General features: G+C 59.4%; 1 protein-coding gene across 3 annotated transcripts in view; it reads right to left on the bottom strand.

Annotated features, from left to right (window-relative positions):
• DSCAML1 (DS cell adhesion molecule like 1) overlaps nt 1-24743 on the bottom strand; it is a 113933-nt gene that overhangs the window by 19388 nt on the left and 69802 nt on the right. For 2 of the 3 annotated variants that reach the window (XM_074561346.1, XM_074561347.1), the window contains exons 4-16: nt 16722-16868; nt 15220-15498; nt 14106-14381; nt 13234-13530; nt 11039-11311; nt 7665-7943; nt 7260-7379; nt 6974-7150; nt 2353-2552; nt 1627-1723; nt 1385-1513; nt 841-1008; nt 598-668 (exon numbers count right to left, since the gene is read on the bottom strand). In XM_074561346.1, coding sequence (XP_074417447.1) covers nt 598-668; nt 841-1008; nt 1385-1513; nt 1627-1723; nt 2353-2552; nt 6974-7150; nt 7260-7379; nt 7665-7943; nt 11039-11311; nt 13234-13530; nt 14106-14381; nt 15220-15498; nt 16722-16868 — 2513 coding nt within the window. Of the gene's footprint in view, nt 1-597; nt 669-840; nt 1009-1384; nt 1514-1626; nt 1724-2352; nt 2553-6973; nt 7151-7259; nt 7380-7664; nt 7944-11038; nt 11312-13233; nt 13531-14105; nt 14382-15219; nt 15499-16721; nt 16869-24743 lie in introns of those variants that run through there. The other variant, XM_074561348.1, reaches the window with a different exon arrangement.

Here is a 24743-nt window from a genome sequence, read left to right as displayed (position 1 = left end):
TCTTAACAATATTTCTCTGAAGCATTAAGAAATCAATAGGGTTGATTGCAAATTTATGTTACAAAGCCAGAGCGATCCATCTCACTGAAATACTCTTAAAACAAAGTGACTTATCTTTCAAGTGAATCTTATTTTCCATTAATCTGTTTTTCAGCGCTTTTAAGGGGAGGGGTGAAAAGCTGGAACCCTAAATTTATCAATTTACCACTTCATTCCAAAGTCCTAACTTTATAATCAATTCTATTTTTCATTAGGCACCTCTAGAAAAATAAATCCGATTCTAAGTTTTATTGATCTTCTCTCCAACACTTTGCAAGCCAGCATCTTGGTTTTTACGTATTTATCCTCTCTCCCCATGGCCCCCCACAGGCTTCCTATGAGATAATGAGCTTGTTATAAAATGTGATTAATAAGGACCCCGTGTGATGCAGCCTTCAGCTTTTCATATCGCCCGGGAAATTCTTCCCGGCCCTCGTACCGCCGACAGAACGCCGGGTCCCAGGACAAGCTGCCACTGCAGAGGTTCAGGACGGCATTTGGTGCTGCCCAAGCCCCCCTGGCCAGGGAAAGCCCACCCGCCGCCCTGGCCCCGCTCACCTTCCAGGTGACCTGGATGCTCTGGGACGTCATGGGCTGCAAGGTGACATCCATCGGAGGCCCGTCGGGAGCTGCGGAGAAACAGACCCAAAAGAGCACGTTGAGAAGCGTCACCTCCTCGACAGGAGAATACTCGGCTTCAAGAGGGCTCTGCCACAGCCAGCTTCGCTCCAGGCTACAGTCCCCACGCGGCCGGTGGCCATCCCTGCCCGCTGGCCCCGGTGCCCGAGCTGGGAGCGGCACCTGCTTCCTCCGTGCTGATGGTGAGCTCCTTGCTGGGCTCGCTGCGCCCGATCTTGTTGAAGGAGTACATGCGGATGCTGTACACGGAGGCTGGGTGGAGGTCCACGATGTTCGCCTGGTTGATGGTTGGGGAGATGTTGCGCGTGGACTGCTTGAAATCCCAGGAATCTGGAAAAGCGTGGAGTGAGACAGGAAGAGGGTCAATGCCCCAGTCCTGCAGGACCAAGGGGGCCGTGCTCAGGCAGGTGAAGTCCCCAAGCGCCTCCGGCTTTTGTCCCCGGCCCCCGTGGAGAGGTGCCGCTTCCCCCCTCCTGGCTGCTGTACAGTCTGGGTTTGGCTTTTTGCAAATATTATCTCTTTTAATATTCCCTTTCAAATGCTCCCATCCAGCAGAAATTAACATATTTCATTAATGCTGCTCTCTCCTTTCTTCATCAAAGAAAACCGGGATGCAGAATATTCCCTCGGAGGTGCCGGCGGGGCAGCCCCGCACCTGCCCGGCCCCGGGACGCAGCCCCCAGCCCCGCCGCTTGCCATCACCTACCCGACTTGTTCTTGTACTCGATATCGAACCCCGTGATGATGCTGTTGCCGTCAAACCGCTGCGTCCATCGCAAATTCATACTCCGGGCTTTCACCTCGCGGATCTCCAGCTCCGGCGGGTCCGGGGGCTCTTGGGGACACACGGGCAGGTTAGAGACGACAGGGAGAGAAGCCTCCCGGGAGCAGGGGCATCCTCGCCGCGAGGCTTCGCAGCCCGGGGCTCCTGTGCTGGGGAATGAGTACCTTGGACGGTGAGCTGGATCAAGCCTCTGTCCTCGCCGTAAGAGTTGATGGCGTGACAGGAGAAGAAGACCGAGTCCCCGCGGTCGGCTGGTTTCAGCTACAAACGTTTTAGGGAGAGAAGAGAAGCCAACTCAGACTGAGCTACCCTGAGCACCGTGCCCCCGCCTTCCCCGGTATCGCAGCCTGCTCCCACCACCGGCCACAGCGGTCACCTTCCAAATCCCCCCACTGGCACTAAAAATCTGCTCTTTGAGACGTCCCTGGTGCTACCAAACGCCGGTGCAATCCAAGCTGTTGTACAGGCAGCTGAGATCCAGTGCAAAATCCAGGGGCCTGTCACAGCACACGGACAGCGGCTGGTTTTTAATCGGTGTAATTAAAATTGGAAGCCTGGCTCCTCGCACGGGCCCAGGGCAGCGCTAACTCTTACACTGGTTGTAAAAGTCCAGGCGCCGGCCAGGTTTTTGCCTGCCCGCTCCGCAGTGTGCTGGGGCCGGGGCAGACGCAGCCGGTGCACGGTGCTGCCGGATGGAGACGTGATCCCTCCGGCAGGTTTTCCAACGTCCCTCAACATTAGAAAATCGATTTTACGACTCTGGGAGCACCAGCCTCCGTGACACCCACTGGGGACACCCTCCCCGGGCACCCCCTGTGCCGCCTGCCCCCTCCATCACCCCAGCAAGAGGCCCAGCAGCCCGGGCAGGTGCAAGACCCCCGTCCCCTCACCTTGAGGGTGGAGATGACCTCGTCGCCGTTGTCCTTGGTGGTGATGGCATAGCGCATGTTGCGGTCGGGATCGATGACAGTGTCGCCCTTCTCCCAGCGGATGATGATGGGCCGCTCGCCCCGAGCGGTGCAGTTCAGCTCCTTGGTCTGCCCCTTGATGGCGATGGTGGTGTTGGGGTGGGAGGTGATCATGGCCGGGACTGCGGGGAAACAGGGGGTCACTTGTGCGCCCTGGGGACGGCTCGGTGCCACCTGCGGCTCCCCGGCCCTGGCACAGCCCACAGACCCCGCCAGGGAGGCGGCGGATGCGGGTCTCGCCGAGAGGCCACGCAGCCCGGAGCAGAATCGTCTCGCTGCATTATACGGCTCAGGATCATAAAATAATGAAGCAGATAAATTTTATAATGCATAGCATTACACCAGGGTAGACAATAAAACGTGAAAGACAAATAACCAAGCACACACTATAATGAAGAGAAAGCCTCCAGTCTGAGACGTGCGGGTATGAATTATTGACTAAGGTTTTACACTCCCGAGGATGAGAGGAAGAATGTTTTCCATCACAGATTTGCATAATTCACTCGTATAAACCTGGGCAGAATATAGAGTGCGATTTCACATCAGGAAGGCCGCCTTTGCATTGCAGATACCAGAGATTATATAGGGTTTTTTTTCCCCATAGCCACCCCAATATGCAAAGGAGGACGGTGGGGAGGCCCGGCATCGCCCACGCCACCCGCCTGGGCTGCAGCACCCGGCGTGGGCACATCCCGGGGCCGCCCAAGCAGCAGCTGCAGCACGGTTAGGGCTGGCCCTCGGGATGGCACATCGAGTCCCTCTCGCTGCGGGAGAGCGGCTGCAGCGCTGGCACAAAGCTGCCGCCTCCCGTCCTGGCGCTTGGGCGGCACCGCCATGGGGAACCAGGCTCAGCCTCCTCCTGCCCGTCCCCACGCGCTGCAGCAGCCGCCGCCGAGGCGCTTCCCCCGCTGCGAGGGATCGTGCGGGCTCCTTCCCCGGCAGCCCGGCCGCTCTGAGAGCCGAGCAGTGCCACGGCATGCACCACGCAGGAGGAAGGGGCTGGGGGGGACGAGGGCAGCCTGGGTAAGCAGAAAAAAATGTAATGCATAAACAAACAGCGCTGCTGAGTCCCGCAGTAATATATGATAATGGCAATCCGCAAAGGCAACACACACTGTTATAATGGGACACAAGAGGCTCTAATGAGCTACGACTTCTCGGCTTTCTGTGGCAATGTAATTCAATTAACAGCGAAGGAAACCTTTCCTCCTGAGCTGCTGGTATTTGCGGGGTTCAGGGCAGGCGCCCACGTGGCTGGGACAGAGCGGTGCCCAGCCTGGCACCCACTGACAATCCCATGGCAATCCCGCCCCGAGGGGTCTGCAGACACCCACGAGCCGGCACGGGGCCGGCAAGGAGCAGGGATGTCAGGGCAGCACTCAGACCCGCGGTGCATCGCTGCCGGACCTGTGGTCCAGGGCACGGGAAAGCAAGAGCTACAAGCACAACTTCTCCGTCCCATCCCCAGCCACGTGCCCATCTTCTCCCGGTGCCGAGGCTCCTGCCTGCCTGCAGCCCAACGCACAGGGACGGCCGGCGGCTCTTGCAACTACCCCGGCCCAGGGCCGACCGCTTCTCTGGCTCCGAGCGTGCAGAGCACGGCACGAGGGCACGCACAGCCGGGCCAGGTCTCGGCACTATGGTGGGACCTCGCCGGGCTCCTGCAGGCTGTCCCCAGCTCCTGCCATGAGAAGGCCACCCTGCCACTTGGCAGAAGGGGGCTGCTTTCCCGCATTCAGCCGTCATTCAGCCCAGGTCTGAGGCACAGAAGGGTGTCCGTGGCCGCAGGGGCCAAAGGGGCAGGACAGCCCCGCAGGGCTGCGGCAGCCACGCAGCCATCGTCCCCCTTCCCAGCGAGCAGCAGCCCCGGGAGAGGAGCTCCGTTTCAGGCTCTGCTTCGCTGAAATGCACTTATTGATGTTTGATTAAAAGCAGCTCCTTGGATGTAAACATATCAACTTCTCTCAATTGCTGGGGTCCCAGGAGAGCGGCAAGCAGCCCAGAGTGGGGGAAGCAGCAAAACAAACCCAAAGAAAACCCCAACCAGCTGTGCAGACAGCTCAGACCAGGGCGCAGAGGCTGCACCTCTTGCATGCTGGTACCCAACACCTGCCCTGGGGAAAGCTCTGCCGCTTGTGGAGGGACGGCATCGCCCACGACTGGCCGTGGGACCCTCCAAGGGCTGCTGAGGATGCTCCCAGCTGGGCTAAACTGCCTTCCTCGGGTGCAGGGCCATCAGTAACGTTGGTTCCTGCCCATCAGAGCATCGACCAGAGGCCCGGGTCAGTGCTGCTCCGCAGACAGGCTTCCCTGGAGGAGAGCTTGCCTCCAACGCTCTCCGCACCCACCCGTCCTCCCAGCCCGCTCCGCCGCCCCTGCCGCGCTCCCCCCGCGCCCATGGGCCTTGTTAACACGGCCCCGACAGGAGGCTGGTCCCGCTTGCCGGGCAGAGATAAGGCTGGCTACAAAAGGGAGATGTCAGCAGCTCTGCCGTCCCGCGCCAGGCCGGGGCACAAGCTGCTTCACAGCCCGCTGGTGACAACTGAATGAGAACGGTGACAAGGGTGACAAGGGCTGCGCCTGCCTCCCGCGCCCCCCTCTTTCTTGTTTGGAGCCGGCTCTGTGATGTTAATTTGATTGCACCCATTCCAGCTTCCTTTCTACACTGATTAGCTGAGTTTCACCTGAAGCATGAGATTAATTCAAATTGCATGGAAGCAATCAGTTATGCTCTTGCCGTACGGCAGCGAACTCCCAAACACGTCCGTCCCCGTGCCCGCGACGCGCAGGTGGCCGCCCCTCTCCCAGCCCCCAGCCGGACCTGCGGTGCCGGGGGGCTCCGAGCAGAGGAGCCCCCTCTCTGGCGAGTGCTGCCCACCACGCTGGCAGCCCCGGCACAGCCCGCAGGGACCCCCCCGAAGGACACAAGCCTCTCCATCCCTCACGCTCTGCTCTCGACACCCGGCGGGGCATGCAGCCATGTGCTAAATGGCATTTATCACACGCTGGTGGTCTCCTCACCTGTGCTCAGCCCAGCAAGCCGTCCCCCGGGGCGCGCGCTCCCGGCATGCAGCATTCACCACCTTTCACTCAGCAATAACCTGACCGGACACTAACGAGTTCCTCTCCGGAACCTGGCTGTCTCGGTTTCCCCCTGGAGCCCATCACCGCGGCATCAGAGAAGGGGACATGCGGGTGAGGGCTGGCTGCCGCGGCGGGTCCCCTCTCCCCTGCTGACCGCCAGCACGCTCTGTTTGGGCGCTGATTAACTTTCATTTAACTCCGTCCGCAGTGGCCTGACTTTCAAGGAAAGGCGGCGCTGATCTCCCTTTAATTGGCCTGACATTTCACTAAACAAACAAAAATCCAAAAATGAAACAAAACAAAGAGCCCCATATAATGCTTAATTGGCTGTGGCGCTTCATCTACCTATTCATCCAAACCTTTTCAAAGGCTGCGAGGTCTCCGGGAAATGTAAAAGCACATGCATAATAAGGTTATGTGCTATTCAAGTCAGCAAGCAACCTGTCCTGGGATGCAATTACAGCAGATAGCAGGGACAAGGCAACAGTTCGGGCTCCGAGACTTCTGCACGCTCGCTCAGGATTAATCGCCTCGACTTTGTACCTGCGCCTTATTGAAGTGCGTCGTTTGAAGTCGCTCGTTGCGATTCATCAGTTGGCGGGATCAATTAAACCGCTGACAGGGAGGGGAGCAGAAACCCAGGGACGCAGGGGCCGGGTGGGGAGGGGAGAAGCCCCAAGAGAAACGCCTGTGGGTGCCGGCGCATCAGGCGCTCGGCTGGGGAGGGGGGCAGCGAGGGGCTGCCCGAGCCAGAGCCGCTCTCTCCGTGCCTCGTCCCGGGCGATTCCCCACGTGCAAGACCCTCGCCCGCACACGGGGGTGCCCGGGGAGGGCTGCGCATCCCCTCTGCCCGGCAGCACCCTGCCCGGGGGACAACCAGGGTGGTCGGTGGTGGCTGCCACGGCCCACCCCCGCCATGGCGCCAGCAGGGCAGAGTTTAGCCCTGCTCAGCTCCGCAGACACGCAGGAGCTGCCGCAGGAGCGAACCCGCCGGGCTGGTCCCCCCTCCACCACCTCCTTTTTGAGGTTTGAGCGCTCACGGCAGCAACAATCAAAATAAATACAGAGGAGCTGGAGATTATGTATTCTGCTGATAGCAACGGGAGAGGAATCCAATAATAAGCGCAGGTCAAACACGGTGTCTAACAACACTTCCCGGCCCATCCCTGGCAAATTAGCCCAGCTATTTCCTTTCCTCCTGTACGACGTAGATTGATTGCTCGGTTTGGCTCAGGACAAAGCGTGTTTAATCGCAGAAGGGAAGCTGTTCCCTGGAGGGGGGGAATCAATGCCCTCCCCCATGCCCTGCCCATGGATGGGGGGATGCGCGGTGCCGAAGGTAGAGCCAGGCTGGTGCGGTGGGGACCCTCGGCACGGAGCAGGGGACCATGCCGGACCAGGCTCTGCTGACAAGTACCCACCCACCCCTCGCCACCGCGGCGCGGCCCCGGCTACTTACTCTTCACGGTGAGAAACATGGACTTGCTGATGTCGGTGCCCACCCCGTTGCTGGCCTGGCAGAGGTAGTAGCCGATGTCCTCCTCCAGCACGTGGCGGATGAGGAGGGAGCTGTTGGGCAGGATCTGGATGCGGCCCGTGAGGGGTATGGGGTGGTACTGCTGGGGGTTGCCGCTTCCTAGGAGGGGACACCGGGCTCAGCCAACGCTCCTGAGGCTCGGGGCTGGGGTGGCCGTGCCGAAAGGGGACTCTCCCCTGTCCCAAGCCCTGCTGTCTCTCACCCCTACCTTTGGCGTGTTTCCACATGACTTTCGGAGGCGGGTACCCATCAACGGAGCAGTTCAGCACCCCGGCTTTACCATAAATGCCATCTTGGTTGTTGGGTTGGACCACAAAACGAGGAGGCACTGAGGAATTTGAGAGAAAAGACGGACACTGGAGTAAAAAACCCCCATCGGCTCCTTGCACCTCCTCCCTGCCTGCGGGCACGCGGCTGCCCTGCTCAGCCCCGCTCCTCACCCTCCCCGCCTGCTTCGGCGCCGCTCCTTCGACCAGAGGACAACGGTATCTCCCTCCAGCCTCGTAACTCGTCTCTGCTCCCTGCCGTGCTTCCCTCCGTCACCATCCACCCTCCCGAGCCCAGCGCGGTGCCAGCATGGGGGAGTGGGCCGGGCTGCGCGCATGGCACTCACCCCGCACGATGAGCTGCCGCTCCCGGCTGACCGTGGCAGCGTCGTTGCTGGCGATGCAGGTGTAGTTGCCGTTGTGCTTGAGGGAGACGCTGGAGATCTGCAGGGAGCTCATGAACTCCTTGCTCTCAATGGTGACCCCAGAGCCGGAGAGGATGACGTGCCCGTCCTTCCTCCAGGTGATGTGGATGGGCATGTCCCCGGAGGAGACCACGCAGGGGATGTAGAGGAGCTGCCCGATGGAGGCTGGCGGGAACTCGAAGGGCTGGATCAGCGGAGGGACTGTGGAGGGGAGAGGCAGAGCTCGCTGGAGAGCCCGTCCGGGAACAGCCTTCCTCCAGGAGGGACGGGCCACAGCGGGACTCGGGGGAGATGTTGTTCCAGGAGGAGAAGCAGCCCCGATTAGCTGCCCAGGAACCCAGGCAGGCTTTTGTTTCCACCAGGAACACAGCCGGGGAGAGGGGAAGGTGCTGCCGAGCGGAGGACAGTGGGAAGATGTCCCCCAGCTGGCAGGGCCATTGCGCTAAGAGTGGGACAGAGAAACGCCGACCTCCCCAGCAGAGCGGGCCCTGCTCTGGGGAAAGCCCTGGCCGACCCCCTCTTCACACCAGCCGAAATTCCACCTCAGCATTTATCTGCTCACAGAAAAGCAATTATTAGATGGATGCTTTTCTTAAAGGCACCGGATTCAGAACCAGCCATTATCTTTCTGATAACTTAATTAGGCAACCGCAGCATCTCTGGCAATGTGGGAGGGGGAAGAAAGCGGAGGGAGGGAGACAATTAGCTTAACAAGGCTCAGCACCTGGTAGATGAGATCCTCTTTCCGCAGTCTCCGTAATTAAATTAGCAGGCTGCCAATTGTCCCCTCGGCAGAAATAAGCTGCCCTCTGGTATGGGCGTGGGAGCAGCTCCCCGCAGCACCACGCGGGTCCCTGGGCTCCCATCTCCCCCCCATCTCCATCGCCAAGGTCTCTGTGCCAGGTCCTTGTCCCTCCGTCGGGCAGCTCCGGGGGCAAGCAGGGGGCTGCTTGCCGCCCCCCCGGGCTGCCGGCAGGCAGAGGGGCGCAGGCACACCTGGCCTGCCCCTTCGCTGGCTACAGTGATGTGGCTCAAACGGCTGGAGCCATGGAGCCAAGCGCTGCCTGTTTTCCATAATTAATGAATAATTAATTGGGAATGCACTGCAGTCTATTGCAGAGCGGGGACGGGCTTGTGGATCCGTCCGTGCCTCTCCAAACACGCCCCCCCGGCCGCTCCGCAGCTGGCAGGAGAAGGACCGGCTCCCCCGGCAGAAGAGCTCTCCCCGCTCCCGCTCCCCACGACTGCAGCCGCTCTCTGCCCAGCTCACGGCCTGCTGCCACCCTCCTCTCTCCGGGGCTTGCAGGCTGGCAGCGCCTTTGCGCTCCCCGAATCGCCGCTGTCACCTGAGCAGAGCTGTGCCAGAGCCCCGGGATGGCATGAAACCCACACCCGATTAATCGAAACGTTCAAAGGCGTTTGCAGGAATAACGAGCTGCCAGGGCACCTCGGATCGTGCTGCCGGGGGAGTGCGGAGAGATGCCCCAGCAGCATCGCCGGGCGGCCGCAGCAGCCCTAAGGAGCAGGGCGGTTTGAAGCTGGGACCTGGGGGACCTGAGGTCCCCAGGATAAGCAGCAGCAGCAACTAAACCCAGGCGGGAGCTCCCCTCAACGCGAGACGGGGAGCGTGGCGGGGGCGATGCCTCGCCGGCAGGGCTGCGGGCAGCCCGCACATCCCCGCTCCCGGGGGAGCGGCGCCGGAGGGGAGCTGTAAAGCTTTTATTGCCACACGCTCAGAAAGACTTGCATAACTCACTCGTGGCACTTAACGTGGTCGCCAGGCACTTGTGGCAATAAAAGCTTTACGGTGCTCCACGCCGTCCCGTGCTCCCCTCTCTTATATTTATGCACTCTGCTCCACGGAGCTAGCTCCCGCTCTCTTCTAGGGCCTTCGCAATTCTTTTACCTGGCCCTTTTATCTGATGGCTGGAGCAAATAAGGAAGCCAGCAAGCGGGGCTGGGTGTAAATCTCCGGCAGCCACACTGCTGGCAGAATGAAGACGTCTGGCCGCAGCAGAGCCCGTGCCGCCGGCCCGCACGGCGCTTCCACCCGCTCGCCTTCCCCAGCCTGTCACCGGCCACTAATCACAGCAGTAAATCCCGGCTCAGAAGGGTTCGCTAGCGGTTGCTTCCCAGAATATATGGATCCTCGGCTGAACCTCAGCATCCTGCATCCTCCGACGGCACCTCCCAGTGACTGACAAAAAGTGAATGTCATTATTTAACTGGACTCGCGTACATTCCTACGGGTGCTCTCTCCGCACCAGCCCTGCCCGTCCCATTCATCCCAGGAGAAGACCAGCATTTACTCAACTCTGGCCTCTATCCGAGCCCTGGGGCTCCCACATAGATGAGGATTTTGGATAAGGCGAGGAGAGCAGGGCTGGCCGTGCCCTGCGCTGCAGACCCCAGGGGAGAGAAGTCCTCCCCACACCGCCCTTCGACAGGTTATCCGCAGCCTGCTCTTCCCTTTGCAAAGCCTTGGAGAAGAGCATTAGCTAATCAAGTGGTGGCATCTATAATCAGCTCGGTGCACTCTCTTGCTAACCTGATTCCTAATAAGAAAGTGGTGGATGGGAGGGGAGGGAGGGGGATCAGAGTAAAATCCAGTCCATAAATACCCTGCTGGGTGAGACAGAGAAAGGCAATTGGCCGGCTGCTTCCCCAGCGCGGCTGTGTGTGTCTACATGATTTACTGCAAACACCGCGCTGGCGACGGGCAGCGCCGACCCGACAACTCTGAGGAGGGGAGATACGGGAGCACCGCACAGGCACGGCGCAATCTCAGCGAGTCACTGGGAGGGAATGCATCCGGCTCAATTCATTAGGACTGATAGCTCCCTCAATGGGGCTGAATAATTGATGGCCTAGAGAAGCTTTTAAGATGTTCCGTGCGCTCGGAAGACCGAGAGTATTATTTTTTTAAAAGCTAACACACACAGAAAAACATCGGTGAAGGTGATCCGAGCAAAGGTTAGATGTTTTAATACGCTATGTTTACACCGTAAATCCTTGCTCCACCGCTTGTAAGGGGAAATGGATACGCATGGCTCGGGGCAGCTGCCGGCACGCAGGCAGGACCAGGTAGCCACGCCGGCAGGAGCCGAGCCAGCTCCCAAAGGCTGCTGTGGTGGGAGCCAAGCTCCCATGGGTGCAGCGTCTGGGGAGCGCGGGCAGTGCCCGGCTGCGAGTCCCCTGTGCGATGCTTCCCTGCCTCCGTCCTGCACAGAGATGTCCCCAGCACGACCTGGGCGGCCTCTCCGTCTGATCCAGGGAAAGCCTCTCCACCCGCTTACCTTTCACCGTGACGTGGACGCTCTGGCTGATGGAGAGCTGGGGCTGGATCAGCACGCTGCACAGATATTCTCCTTCATCCATGCCTTTCTGGACGTCCATCAGCTTAAGAGTCCCGTTCTCAAAGACCACTTGGCGGTGGTTATCGGGCAGCAGCAAAGAGTCCTTGTACCACTTGATGGAGTAATACGGGTACCCGATCACCCTGCAGTTGATGAAAGTGTCCCTACCCGCTACGGCTGTTATGTTCTTCATCGCTCGGATGCTCGGGGGACCTACATAGCGGGAGGAAGGAAGAGGCAGGCTAGGTTAATTCCGAAGGGCAGCTTGGTTGCATGCAGATCTGCTGCTGTTTCAGAGCGAGCTTCACAGGCAAAGGAGGTAACCAGAACGGTTGGGACCCAGCCTGGTTCCGGGTGAGGAGCAAAGGAGGAGAGGGCTCCTCTCTGGGCGCAGATGGAGAAAGCCGCTCATGGGCTGCAACCTCCAGCCAGAGCCACTCGCACACGCCTACAAGAGCGCAGCTACGAGCAGGGGCAAATCCCACCCCTGTTTTGCAGGGGCAGCTTCAGCGCTGGGGGAGCCGAGGCCGCAGACGTCGCTGCTGCTGCTCCTCGGAGGAGGGGGGACAGGGGCTGGGAGCACAGTGTGACTCTGCAATGGAGCCGCGGCCGCCCGGCGCAGCCCCACCACGGCTCCTCCAGCAGCGCCTGTGGCCACAGGGGCCGCAGGAGAGACGGGGAGCGTCCCCCACAGCCGCGCTCTCAGCAGGAAGCTGAACTGCGCCGAATATCCTCAATGAGAGATGCTACAAGAACCTGGCTTCCATCGGCAAACATATTTCACCTCTGCTAAAGCACGCCTTTCTGAGCCTCCCGCTGGCAACCCAAGTATGGCCAAAAAGCCCGAGAGTCACCAGTTCGCGCTGGCTTAAGGACTGGGAGAACGCCGCAGGTGAGTATTTCAACAAGAGATTTCATGCATCAATAATTCGATTGTTCTCCCAGCCAGCCACTGCATAAAATAGCAAACTAATCTAAAGATTAACTCTATCTTGACTCCTCGTCCTAAGGACGTAGCAGGATAACAGCCTAACAGACGCTCAGGATAAGCTGATGGATGGTCTTTCTCGTGCTGCGACACATTTAGAAAAGGAGCAGGAAAAAAGAAATTAACATCTCGCTGTGTAACCGTCTCTTGGGCCTGTCTGAGGGACTCGCTCCATTCCAGGGGAAAAAAAAGCCTGAATCTTATCTACTGACAGCCCGTCAAGAGCTGAGAGAGGGGGGAAAGGGAGACAAGGGAACGTCCTCATTGAAAACGCTGCTCTGGCTTCTCATGGCTGAGGGATGAACTTGCTCCAAATTCAATAGTAAACGGCAGCAAAATTCAGACTCTCCCGGGATCGCAGCCAAAAAGCCACTAGATCCATTTCAAACCTGAGACACAGACAAACACAGCCCTTCAACCCTCTTTCTCAGCAGACAAATAAATGCTACCTTGTCTCTGCCTCGCTCCCACCTGTAAGCCTGGAAGCTTTAATTGGTGATTATTAATGGGCAGGGTCTAATACCGTACCCTGTGCCTGAGAGCGCTCCCTGGAACGCACCGCGCAACACGCTCCAGCCGTAATAACACGGTGATTAACGCGGCCATGGCTTTTAGCAGACAAAGAAAACACAGACATGACAAATCAAAGCTCATTTTCCACGATTTCACGTGCTGCCTCATCATCGTTTGTCATGTAGATCCCTGCGCCGGCGGGCGCATTCGCTGCCGGGGAGCCGGGACCGGGGAGTGCTTGGGGGGCACGGGAGACCCGGGATGGTCCGGTGCCCGCCACCACCTTCCCTGCGTGGGGTCCCTCGGGGAGGTGTTTGCCGACCCTGAGGCGGGGGCTCGGTGGGGCAAGAGCCACCCCGACAGGGAGAGACCCCTGCAAAGCCGAGCGCCAGCTCTCCGAGGCTGCAGGATTGCTTCGCGCTTCCTTCAGCTCGCCACTCTAAACAGCGGGGAGGCTCAGCCCTGCGGGTGGGAGCGAGCGGGGAGCTCGGGGAATGGGGTCGGGGCAGCCAGGGAGACCCGCACGGCCGGGGAGAGGAGAGGGGGAGGCGAGGAGGAGCGCTCGGCCGGGGAACAGAACACAACCAAAAGCCCAGTTAAAGTCCTATTCTGATATTTAAAAGTAGACAGGCACCTCTTACGTTTATTCGCGCTTGGTATTCGGCGCTGCCCACCGAGTTCCGCGCGGTGCACCGGTACACGCCACCGTCCTTGATCTGGGGGCTCGTCACGTTCATGTGGCTGATGGTGGTGCCGTCCGACATGGTGTACTGGTTGGTGCGGTGCCCGCTGTCCCGCGGGATGGGCTCGTCGTCCAGCGCCCAGGTGACGGTCGGCGGGGGGGCCCCCTTGGCGGCACACATCAGGGAGAACTGCTCCCCGGGGTTGACCACCTTCTCGCTGAAGGAGGAGACGATGCGGGGGGTCCCATCTGGGGGGCACCCAGGGGGAGGGGGGTCAGGGAGCGGCAGCCACAGGCAGCGGCAGTCACCCACCCGCTGGTGGGACGGCTGTGAGCCCCCGCCTGGGGTGGGAACCCCCATCGGCAACACGCACCCAGCCGTTCCTGCATCCCTGCAGCGAGGGGATGCTGAGAGGGGGCGAGGGGGCTTGTGGGTCCATACAGGCGCTGGCTCAAGGGAACACCAGGCTCAGGGTGCCCATCCCTGGCCCAAACATCCAGCAACCTGCGTCTACACCAGCTCACAAGGACTGGGGAGGGGACGCCTGGCGAGAGGCAGCAGCATCTCGGTCCAGAGGCTGGGGATGGGCAAGTCACCCCCTACTTTGGTCCTTCCCCCTGTCCTGGCCATGCTGCGTCCCTGAGCCGTTTGTGGATGACACACAGAGCCAGGCAGCAGGGTGTGAGCAGCGTGGCCCCAGGAACCCCCACCCCTCTGGGTCTCACTGCTCTCCAGCCATGCACGAAGCATCCCGGCGTGGCCCAGGGATGCGGCAGCTCGGTGAGGGGCAGAGAAAAGCCCCCGCCCCAAGAAGCCAGCTCACCCTCCAGCGTGATGATGGAGAAGTCCTGTGCCGTCTGGGACTTGCGGGTGGCAAAGCACTGGTAGGCCCCGGAGTGGCTCTTCTGCGCGGCCGTGATGAGGAGGGTCTCGTTGCTGATGCCCCGGATGGAGATGTAGTCATCCACCACCACCAGGTCCGTGTTGCGGTACCAGCGGATGATGTACTCGGGGGACCCGCTGAGGGCACAAGAGAGGATGACGGTGCTGCCGATGCCCGTCTTGAGCTTCTTTGGTGTGAGGGTCACACGCAGAGGGTCTGTGCGAGAAAGGGCGAGAGCGGGCGAGGTGTTGGCGGCGCCATCTCGGCACCACCATCCTCTCTCTGCCTTTCCTGCTCTGCTATCACCAGTGCGACTACACATAAAATGTCACCGCACAATAAGGCGGTGGCCCCCCGCCACCCTCCCTGCTGACATCCCCTGCTTTTGACATCAGCCCTGAGCCTCCAGCAGGGGTGCCGGCACTGTTGGGGAGGCAGCAGGACGGCTGGGAGAAGCCATCGCAGCGGGTGACGTGGCCGGTGTGCTGAGGGACAGCACTTGGGACATGGAGGGCGGCTCCCAGCAGGCTGCCAGTGCCCGGGCAGTGCTGTACTCCCCATGGTGCTGCTCCAGGTAAGATAGCCATGGCATGTGCCAGCGCTGGCACTGCCGGGATGCCGGTGGCAGGAGGAACCCCCAGGAACAAAGCACATAATAAATACATGGCCTGCCTGGATAGCATTTACTGTTTGGTTGGAGCTTATTTTATGAAAATCAACCAAACAAAGTGCAGTGGCACCTAACATAAAACCGATGTCGCCATCCAGCAATTTACATCCCCCGGCATCACTCTGAGTTTTCCCGAGGCCCCTCTCCCTGCCCGACTGAAGCAGTAAATCAGGGGACGTCTGCGGATGCGCCACTGCAGCACGATAAACCTTCCGCAAGCGTTCGGAGCACCACATGAGACACGCTGCGACGCAAGACAGCGGCTTCCAGCATGCCACATGCCACGCCGAAATACAGGGCTTGTAATTTATACGGCTGTATAAAACCTTTAAGGCTTTATCTTTAAGAAGGCGGCAGGACTGAAGCATCCCCGCCGGCTCTCACCTATGACCGTGAGGGTCCCCGTGACCTCTGCAGACCCGAAGGTGTTGGTCACCTCGCAGATGTAGGTCCCGCTGTCCTCCACGCGCAGGTCGCTGATGGTCAGGCCCGTGATGCGCTTGCTCCAGCGGCTGTCGGCGGGGAGCGGGCGCCCATCCTTGATCCACCGGACGGCCGGGTTGGGGTAGCCCGAGGCGATGCAGGGCAGCTCCACCAGCCGGCCAGCCTTCACCTCCCTGGACTGGAAGCTGTCTAGCATCGTGGGGATGGACTCCGCTGGGTCTGGGTTCGGAAAGGAAATGGGCTCACAGGGTGAAGAGGAGGTGGCAAGGCTTCTCCCCACCGTGTCCCCTCGACATCGGCCGGGAGAGCGCGTCTCCCTGTGAGCCAGTGGCTCTGCTGGGCAGGAGCGCAGGACGCCAGCCCTATCCTCCGCTGGGCATGGGGCCAGGGCAGCAGGCTCGTGGGGAGGGAAAAAGGCATCTCACTAGCTGACGGGATGAATAAACTCAGCACCGGAGGAATTACTCAAGGTGACACCTAATTGGTGCAAAATACACAAATTCTGTGGCACATTTCAAAATTTACAAGCAAAGGGGCCCATCAGGCAGCTAGGAAAGGAGAAAATTAATCACCAAATCTCAGGCGTGAAATTAAATTCCAGGGGAAAGAAACCTCTTTCATTACTCCCAAGCAGAAGTAAAACGCCGTGACGTGTAAATAATGACAGTGACCAGGAGGGGACCGGGCCAGACCAAATGCCCACGGAGAGGGGATGATACACGCGGTGGCTGCCCGTGCTCCTCGGGGGCCATGCAGCGGGACGGCCACGGGTGGGACAAGGGACCCGCAGGTCTCTAAGAGGCTGGGGCAAGGTCAGGCAAGTGCCAGCCTGGCCGTCCCAAACCCCTTCCCTACCCTCTGTGGGGTTAATTCGAAGAGCCAGCGCGGGAGCCCCAGCCTGCGCACCCAAGGACAGAAAAAGCATATGGCAGAAAGCGGGCACGGCGACATGGCTGGGAGTCGGACGAACTCCCTCCTGAGCAGAGTAATTTGGGCAGTCAGCGGAGTCGGCAGCGCCCCGAGACACCCGGCACTACGGACTGCGCTGCCTCCGCTGCAGTATCGCTTGCATGTTCGTCACATCGCGTCAGGCTGCTCACATCGCGGGCTGTCGCATCGCATCGCCTCGCGCCCCATCGCCTCTCGCTCGGGGTGCTGCGCAGCACTGCTGCCCGCCGCAGCCAGCACCGGGGGGGGCTGCGGGCCTGGGGGCACACGCCAGGCAGCATGAACCCCCTGTGCAGCCCCAACGGGACCTCCCACCCCCGCATCGGGATGTCCTCTCGCTGCGGGGACCAGAGGTAGCGATGCCATTGCTCCCTGCTGCACCACCAAGGGCAGGCAGAGCAGCGGGCATGCAGGCAGGGCTGGATAGAGGAGCCCCCCAGGCCCTGCAGGACAGGGGTCCCCCCCGCCAGCATCACCAGCGGTCGCGCACTCACCTGAGACCGAGAGCCTGGCTCCGTTGCTCTGCCGCGTCTCCCCGCTGTACTTGTGCTTGGTGATACACCTGTAGGTGGACAAGGCATCTTCCTTCTGCACGTCCGATATGTACAAACCTCCATAAGAAGTAATAAAAAACCTATTTTCTGGAGACACAAAGGGAGGAGAAGGGTGAGAGAGCCAGCCCCGACCCAGCGCGTCATCTCCCAGGCTCTGAGCACCTGGGTCAGGCAAAGCCCCTGCACTCAAGGCAGGGAACTGGAGCCTTGGGCACCCCGACAGCACTGGGGTGCAGCCTCTGGCTTCACCTTTAGGGGACGAAGTTTCAGGCAGACTGGTGAAGTCCAGCCAAAACGCGCAAGCAGCAGCCCACCTCCCTCGGCGGCAGCACTCACCCTGCAGCAAACACACCCGCCCAGGCACAAAGATGGGCTCGGGGTGTCCCTACAGGCACCTGCGCTCCCTGGGGTCAGATTTGGGGGATTCAGCCGAGGCAGCCTCCCGCAGTCCTCTCCTCTCCCTGCCCCACGGTACGGGCTCTGGGCTGGCCACCGAGTGGCGGTGGCCACGGTGGGTGAGGAGAGCACATGGCACAACGCTCCGCCAGCACAATGCTCCACCGCATCGCCACGCGCTGCATAGCAACACGGCAATTAAAAAAGTGAATCCGTCCCGCTGAGTTAATAATTAGCTTAACTTACTGAGAAACATGCGAAAACAAATAAGGGCTGGAGCTGCCATTGGAGCGCTGGGGGAGGATGGCAGGCGAGCAGGCAGGGCAGCACAGCCCCGGCAGCGCTGCCGGAGCAGCCCCCTCCAGCCAGCAGGTTTTGGAGCCTGGCGCACACCAGAGCATGCCGGGAAAGAAGTTTTCAACTCGCTCATGAAGCCTTCCCCTATAATTCATCATGAATATTAAGAGTAATTAACTTCGAAAGACCTGCGCTGTGGCCCAATTTAGTGGCTACGTGGAAAGCAGGGTAAGCGGTGGCACCGGAGAGATCTCCTGCCCAGTGCCAGCGCTGACAGAGACAGCAAGCCTCTGACCCCGGGTTCTGGGGGTCCCTTGGGGTTTATTCCAGCACCAGCCACCACCGAGCCTCAGCTGGGACGGGGCGGTCCATCTGCTCGGCTGCACCACGTTTGCCAGCCAAACCACCCCCTGCCAAACACGGCAAGCGCAGAGAAGCAGAAGGTAATTAATAGAGCTCAACGGTCAGACTTGAAACCTTTAAACCTAGTCTTCAAATCAGCAATGTCTGCAAACGACCCCTTCAAGTCCTGCACCACGCTTGGCAAACCAGGACCAAGTCGCTGGGGAGAATCGACTGTTTTTTCTTCCAGCACCTTTTGCAAGCACCTGGATATGCTCAGTTTAGGTGGAGGAAAGCGCCATGGTTGAACCCGTAAGAGCAGGAGAAACACGGGGAGAATTTGGGACCTAAAGGCAGAAGAGAGCGGCCTGGCTCTGCCCAGCCGGGGCAGGAGCACAGAACCCTCTCCCTGCAAGCGCTTGAGGCCACAGGCTGGCAGAAACCAGCGCTCTTCTCCCGGGGAAGGAGATGCACTCCCCCGGAGCGCATCCCCGGCAGGAGCCAGGGCGATGCCAGCCCGGAGCTCTGCTGGCACTCCCCCCTTCCAGCTGCAGCTTAGCTACATGTGCACATTTGACTCTAATTGCTTGATATGAGAGTATTAGGGACTCTAAACGGCAAAGAAATAGCAACCTTAATAAAATGCGAACCTGGCTGCGGTTAACAGGAGGCACAGGCAGCCGCCGGGCTGGCAGCCCCGGGCAGATTCTCCCTGGAAGCAGCGGGAGCACGAGCGCTGCGGTGTGCCACGGGCACCGGGGTGGCCGTCCCCACATCCCCCGTGAGCTTCCACCCCGCCACAGCATCCCACGCCCCCGTCCCTGCTCAGAGGGGTCAGGGGCTCCCCAGCCAAAACCTCCGGGGCGGTCGTGCCTCGGCGGCACAGCGCGGCACCCCCAGTGCAGCGGCACCCCCAGTGCAGCAGCACCAGTATGCGACTGGGAGCAGCCGCTCCGCGCCGCCGATCGGAGGCGTCGAGAGATTCGTACAAACCTCCGTAAAAGGGAAGGGGGGCGGGTGGGGGGAGGGAGCAGCCCCGCAAGCGCACTGAAATAACATGCAAATCAACCATTAATTTTTCATCTCCCATCAAACCAGTAAGCGAACAACATTGGCTGCACTGGAATTTGAGACGGGGGGAGCTGGTTTCCATGGTAACGGGGGGGCTGTATTTCACAAAGTGATGGCAGCCCCTACTGTCCCCCCCCCTCCCCACACGCTGGCACACAGGCACGCGTCCGTGCATGGCGAACCGCAGCCCCGTTTGCGGACCCACCGTGCTCCTCCTCTGGAAACAAAGCCCTGCGAGAGCTGGAGCGACGCGCAAGGAGCCAGCGGACCTCCCGGATGGCAGGAGGTGACAGGGACAGTGACATGTGGGAGCATCGCTGAGCGGGAGGGCAAACCCAGCCCTGCCCGGGGCTGCCCGCGGCCCCCACAGTGCGCTGGAGCTCCCCAGACGTCACAGCCCACGCACCCAAGATGAAGCCCCCGAGCCGGGGCTCGAGCCAGAGCAGCAGCCCCAGAGACAGGCACAGGCAGAAAATCCGCAGGTTTTAGTATCCACCTCTCTACCCCGCAATCCATCTGCCCCCTTGCAAGCCATGGCTTTAAAGATACCGTTCCATTAAATATAATGTCTACAACCTGACAGCACAGCACCCGTATTCTTTTTCTTTTTTCCCACCCAGAAAAAATAACTCCATCGAGGAGCGTTACACTGGTCCAAGGGAGACATGCAGGGCAGCAACTGATGTAAACAGCTCCAACAGAGACCTCACCGACGTGACTTACTGCCGAGTTTGCCAGCGAGATTAACGTCGAAGGTCGCCGAATAAAATCAGATCTTTCTGCCTGCCAGGAGGTGGAAAAGCTTTATGGGAAGCAAAGAATTAAGTACATCCGTGGCCAGGCTGGAGCGATGTGCCTCTAATAACTCTTCCAGCTAGACCTGAGCCTTTGGAAATGCCCCAAAGCCCCCGGCGTCCCTCTCGCCCACCCCTGCGAGAGAGGAGCAGGGCGGCCAGGAGCCCCACCGGCTTGTCCCTCGCCCAGGGAAAAGCACAAGGGCGAGAGGGGGACTTCTCCTGCCTGGCAAACGTTAGGAGGGTCTCTCACCACATACACGCACGCAGAGAGGCGCACACTCGCTGCCACCGAAATCCTCTGCCTGTGGTGGCCACGGAACTCCAGCAGCAGTCCCAGGGGCCTTCCCATTTCAAGAGAAAAATTGCAGTCGATACAGGTTACCAGCTACCGCTCCATCCAATATAGATTTATAAAAACAATGGGGTCAGGGCTTCAGGAGGGAGCACATTTTATAGTTCATAAGACTAATGAGATAACTTTCCCTTGGTACTCTGAGGCCAATATTTCCTTACGCAGTCTATTTTAACTGCTAGAGAATCAATAGGTGCCAGCGTTTATGAATTAGCCATACTTGAGCATATGCATCCCAAGGCATCCCGGACAAATCCAATAACTGTTTGGTGCTATTTCTGGCCACGTTTAAAGTGACTAACGCCTCCCGGGGGGGGAAAGCACGGAGGGGGAAGCCCCAAAGAATGAAGCCTGTGATTTTCCGCTGCTGCCGTAACGGCACTTTTTTGCTGCTGCTGCTGCTCCAGGATGCCTTTAGCCCTGCGTGGGGCTCGCCCCGGGGACGAGGAGCGAGCTGGGGTGGGCCAGCAAACCCAGACAGCAGGAAAACACTTGCCCAACCCTGGGGCATGGCACCGCATGGCACCGCTCACCCCGTCTCTCTGCCCGATGGATCGCAGGCACCTCCCTCCCCAGGACAGCCCAAGTGCTGGGACACGGTGCCCAGCTGGGATGGGGGACACAGGGCAGAGGAGCGGGCTGGCAAGCGGTGGCCACGCACCAGAGCTGCCTTTCATCTCAGCAGGCTGAGCCCAGCCCGGTGCCACAGCTAATATCCAAAGCAGAGGGGGCCTGGACCGGGCGCCAGGTAAAAGATCCATCCACCCATCCCCGAGATGTTAAAGGAGGAACCGCCCCTGGAGCTCAATGCAAATTTAATAAGAGTCACACGATATCTGACAGATTTATTTACATGTTTGCCTGCAGTGGGAGTCCCGGGGGAGGCGTAAGGCGGTCGCCTTTGGAAGGCAGCGCATCCCTCCCGCGTGGCCGAGCCACCACGCACCCGGCCAAACCTTCCCACCTCCGGCCTCCGTGGGCAGCTGTAGGACAGCCCACGCCAGCCGAGCGCGTGGCTCAGGCTTTGCACCACGGGGACCCCCTCCCTCCTCCTCCTTCGCCTGAAGGGAGCACCGTGCCCCCAGAAAAAACCTCCTCCCCCAGAAGCCGCGGTAGCTGCGTCCGCAGCAGCCCGGGCTGTGCCGCGTGCCGGGGCTTTGCCGGGAGCATCCCCCTGCAGACCCAGAGATGCGGAAAGGAAGGCAGCCCCAACAGGAGCCCTTTCCCAGCGGCGGGCAGGCACGCCAGCCACACGCCTGCTGCTGCCGGAGGCTGCCGAGCCGGAGAGGGGGAAACAGCAGAGGAGGGGTGGAAGTCGGGGAGTCGTGACGGGCTTTCCGCCTCCCCGCCTTAATCTCCTTTATAAGCACGGCTCCATCTCCTCCCGTTACAGGATTAACACCCATCTCTCATTCTCCTCTTGCAACAAGATTTTATTTCTAATTACGCTGTAATAAAACCGGGCGCGCTCCCAGGGCTTCTTCCAAATGACTTGTCGACACCAGGCGAGATTGGATCCTGCTCGGGCCCCTTGCCTGCGCCGCTGCCTGACGTTCATTAGGCATGCATGAGGGAGAGGTTTTAAGAATGGAATTGCATTTAAATGGCTTTTCTGAGAGGGAGAGATGAAACAAAAAAGAGAGAGAGAGAGAAGCAAAAAGCAGGAAAGGTTTAAAAGGAGGATGTCATTGTCACCTCCCTGTCACAGCGCTGCCCAGCAGCCGCGGTGCCAGGTCCCCTCTCCTGGGCACCCCAGGGACCCGGGGCCGGGAGGAGCCCTCTGTCCCTTCGGATCAGCCAGGCACGGGGCTTTCCCTCCCTTGGCTCCCCCTGGCAGAGCCCATCCCACACACGGCAGAGCCGCAGCTCGGCAGTGGATGCTTTTCCGGTGAATTAGCTCCCGACACGTTAGAGAATTACCTGCAGAACCCCAGCCTGCTGGCGACAAGTCAACAAATACAAAAGGAAACACTGTGAGTTTTTTCCCTGAGTGTCAAGTTTGTCGCTGACCACCGGATTTATGGCCTGGAGAGAGCCGGTGGCACGGGGTGTAGAAACACCCTCCACGAACGGCTGGAGAGAGATGTTAACCACAGCCTCCGGCCGGCAGCTGCCAGATTCCAGCTCCTGCCTGAGATGCGGCTCCGCAGCTGCAATGGACCAAGGTGCGCGGCTCCCAGGCCCTCTCCTCCCACCCACGGCACAGACAGCACCCAAGAGGATGGCAACCAGGGGCACAAAGCGCCGAGCGCCTCCCCCTGCCCTGCAGAGATGGGGTGCCCAGGGCACCGGGGTCTCCCCCACCTACGTCGCCGCTGCCGCCGCAGGGCACCAACGGTGAGGTTTACCGGCAGAAACAGCCTCCAGAGCCAGGGATTTTCTTGGCAAAGCTTAGGAAATGCACATCAAAAAAAAAATCGGTAAAATCAGCTCTGTGCACTGGCAATCCTGCTCCCCACAGCCGGGGAGTGAGCGGCCAGCACGGGGCTCGTGGGAGCACGGGGGCCAGACCCAGCCTCTCCAGACCTCCCAGGCTCTCGCCAGCTGCTCGGGTGCAACCCCCACCACAAAAATTAATCACCGGCAGCATGACAAATAGTTTCCAACGAAGCAGAGGAAGTTAATCTGTTCACAGACACTCCAGTTGCAGGGAGCGAGAGTCGGAGAATAAATGACTGCCTTCGCAAGGGGCCTGCCGGGTGGGAATCGCCGTGTTAAAGCTCCCCCCCCGCAGTGCCCCGCTCTCCCTGTCCTGAAGCGCGCATCCTCTCCCGAAATCTTACAGGCCACATAACAACTAGCATCTCTGGCACTTCACTCCCGGATGGCTTCACCGTCTGCATTTCTCTCTCTCTGGGCACCGAAGGCGTAAGAGAGGTTCTGATTTTGTGCAGGGGAAGTTTTTTGGAAGGGAAGGCAAAAGGCTGCGTTTTAGATCTGCGAACGCAATCCAGGTAGGTGCTTGAGGAAATCACAAATGCTAATGCCGTTGCACCTGAGAAGATGGAAGATGTTGCTATTGCTGTACTATTTCACACAGGCGGTGGCTCCATTCTCCGTCCCCACTTGCCTTGCTCGCAGCCTGCGGTTCCCGCTACCTGGACGCCAATTCCCAGATACGGGCTCGCAACTCGGCAAACTTGGGAAAACAGATGTTAAGAAAGATCTCTGTCTATCAGCTCCCTCGGAAGCAAGGTATCCAGCAGGGCTGGTAGGAGTGATTAAATCAAGAGTAATTATTTACCAAGGGGCCAGTCTCGCAACTCATTTTCACGGGAGTACATCCCGACTTTGGCTGCCCACGGGAACCGGATTCACAGGAGCCTCAGCGAGAGCGGAGTTGGCCTCTCCGGGCTTTAATCCGCCTCCGAGACACCGCAGCTGTTTGAGCGTTTGCGGGCACACGCCTGCTCAAACAAGAGCCAGGCGCAGGTGGCGAGGGCCAGGAGTGTTTGGGGACACTTTGCTTTGTTTGTGTACATCGCAGTGAAAAGGAGACACTTTCACTGAAACAAAGCCAGGAGGAAATTCCCTTTGGGAAAGAGCAGCTCTGCAGAGCGGGGCCAGGGCCAGGGCTGGGGGTCGCCCGCGGAGCAACCCCCCCCTGCGCTGGCACTGTCAAAGGAGGAGGAGGAATTAATCTCCCGAGGTGGTTCGGAGCCGTCTAATACCAGCAGAAAATTACAGAACAGGATGAAGAGCATTACAAAATGAATAGGAGGGGACTAGAGATTTCCATGGCTAATCCTGTTAACGAGACAATTTCTTATCAAACTCATTATGTGGCAGAAAGCGGAGGGGAGGGAGGGCCTGGGGAGGGGGGGACCGGGGAAGGTGGGGAGGAAAGACGACGCCAGGCAAAGGCATCCCGGGGGGAACCCAGACCCGGCAGGAGAGAGCCGCGTCTCCCCGAGCCCAGCCCACGACGCTGCACCTCCATATCGCACGCACCGCTTTAGCGAGACTTGTATTTCTATTTCCAAGGAGAGCTAAATATTACTAGAGTGACATTTACCACAAAATAGTGCCGTCTGCTTCAGATGTATTACCAGTCCTCTCCCAGCGCTCAGCTGCAACGGGTAGAGATTATGGCAGGCATAAAAAAAAAATAAATATATATATATATATTTAAAAATCCATCGAGATAACACTCGTTTCGAAAAATGATTTTTCTAGTGTAATTTTTTTTTTTTAACCTCCTATTACGACGAGCCTCATTTTCCAGCAGGAAGCAAAATGAAAGGCTTGAGTCCGCAGGTTGAACGCGTGTCTGCCTCCGCTCCGGCAGCGGCTTCGGCGCAGGCTGGGGACCCGGGGAGGCAGTGTGGCGAGGACTCTGCCCAGCGCTCCCTGCCCACCGCCAGCTGACGCCTGTCCCCCCTGCAGGAGCAGAGCAGGCTGGCACGGCAAACCGCGGCTGCCGGACAGGCTCAGCCATTCCCGAAAAATCTCAGCACGTTCCCCACCAGCCCCTCCACCTCCTGCCCCCCAGCCACTGCTGCACTACGCTACTTCATGTGCAGTGGTTAATTTTTTATTTATTTTTTTTTTAATTTGCTATTTAAAAAAAACACGGAACTAGTCAGATTTCATGCTAATGAGAAGGGAATCTGGATCGAGGACTGTGCAAAAATTTGCATCTCAAAGAGGAAAACAGGAAGTCACTGAGAAAGGAAAATCCACCGCCGAGGTAGCATCGTGTATGGC

This window comes from Larus michahellis, chromosome 17, assembly GCF_964199755.1.
Source record: "Larus michahellis chromosome 17, bLarMic1.1, whole genome shotgun sequence".
Lineage (NCBI taxonomy): Eukaryota > Metazoa > Chordata > Aves > Charadriiformes > Laridae > Larus > Larus michahellis.
The sequence above is the reverse complement of the archived record's forward strand: the minus strand, read 5'-3'. Positions and strand labels throughout refer to the sequence as shown.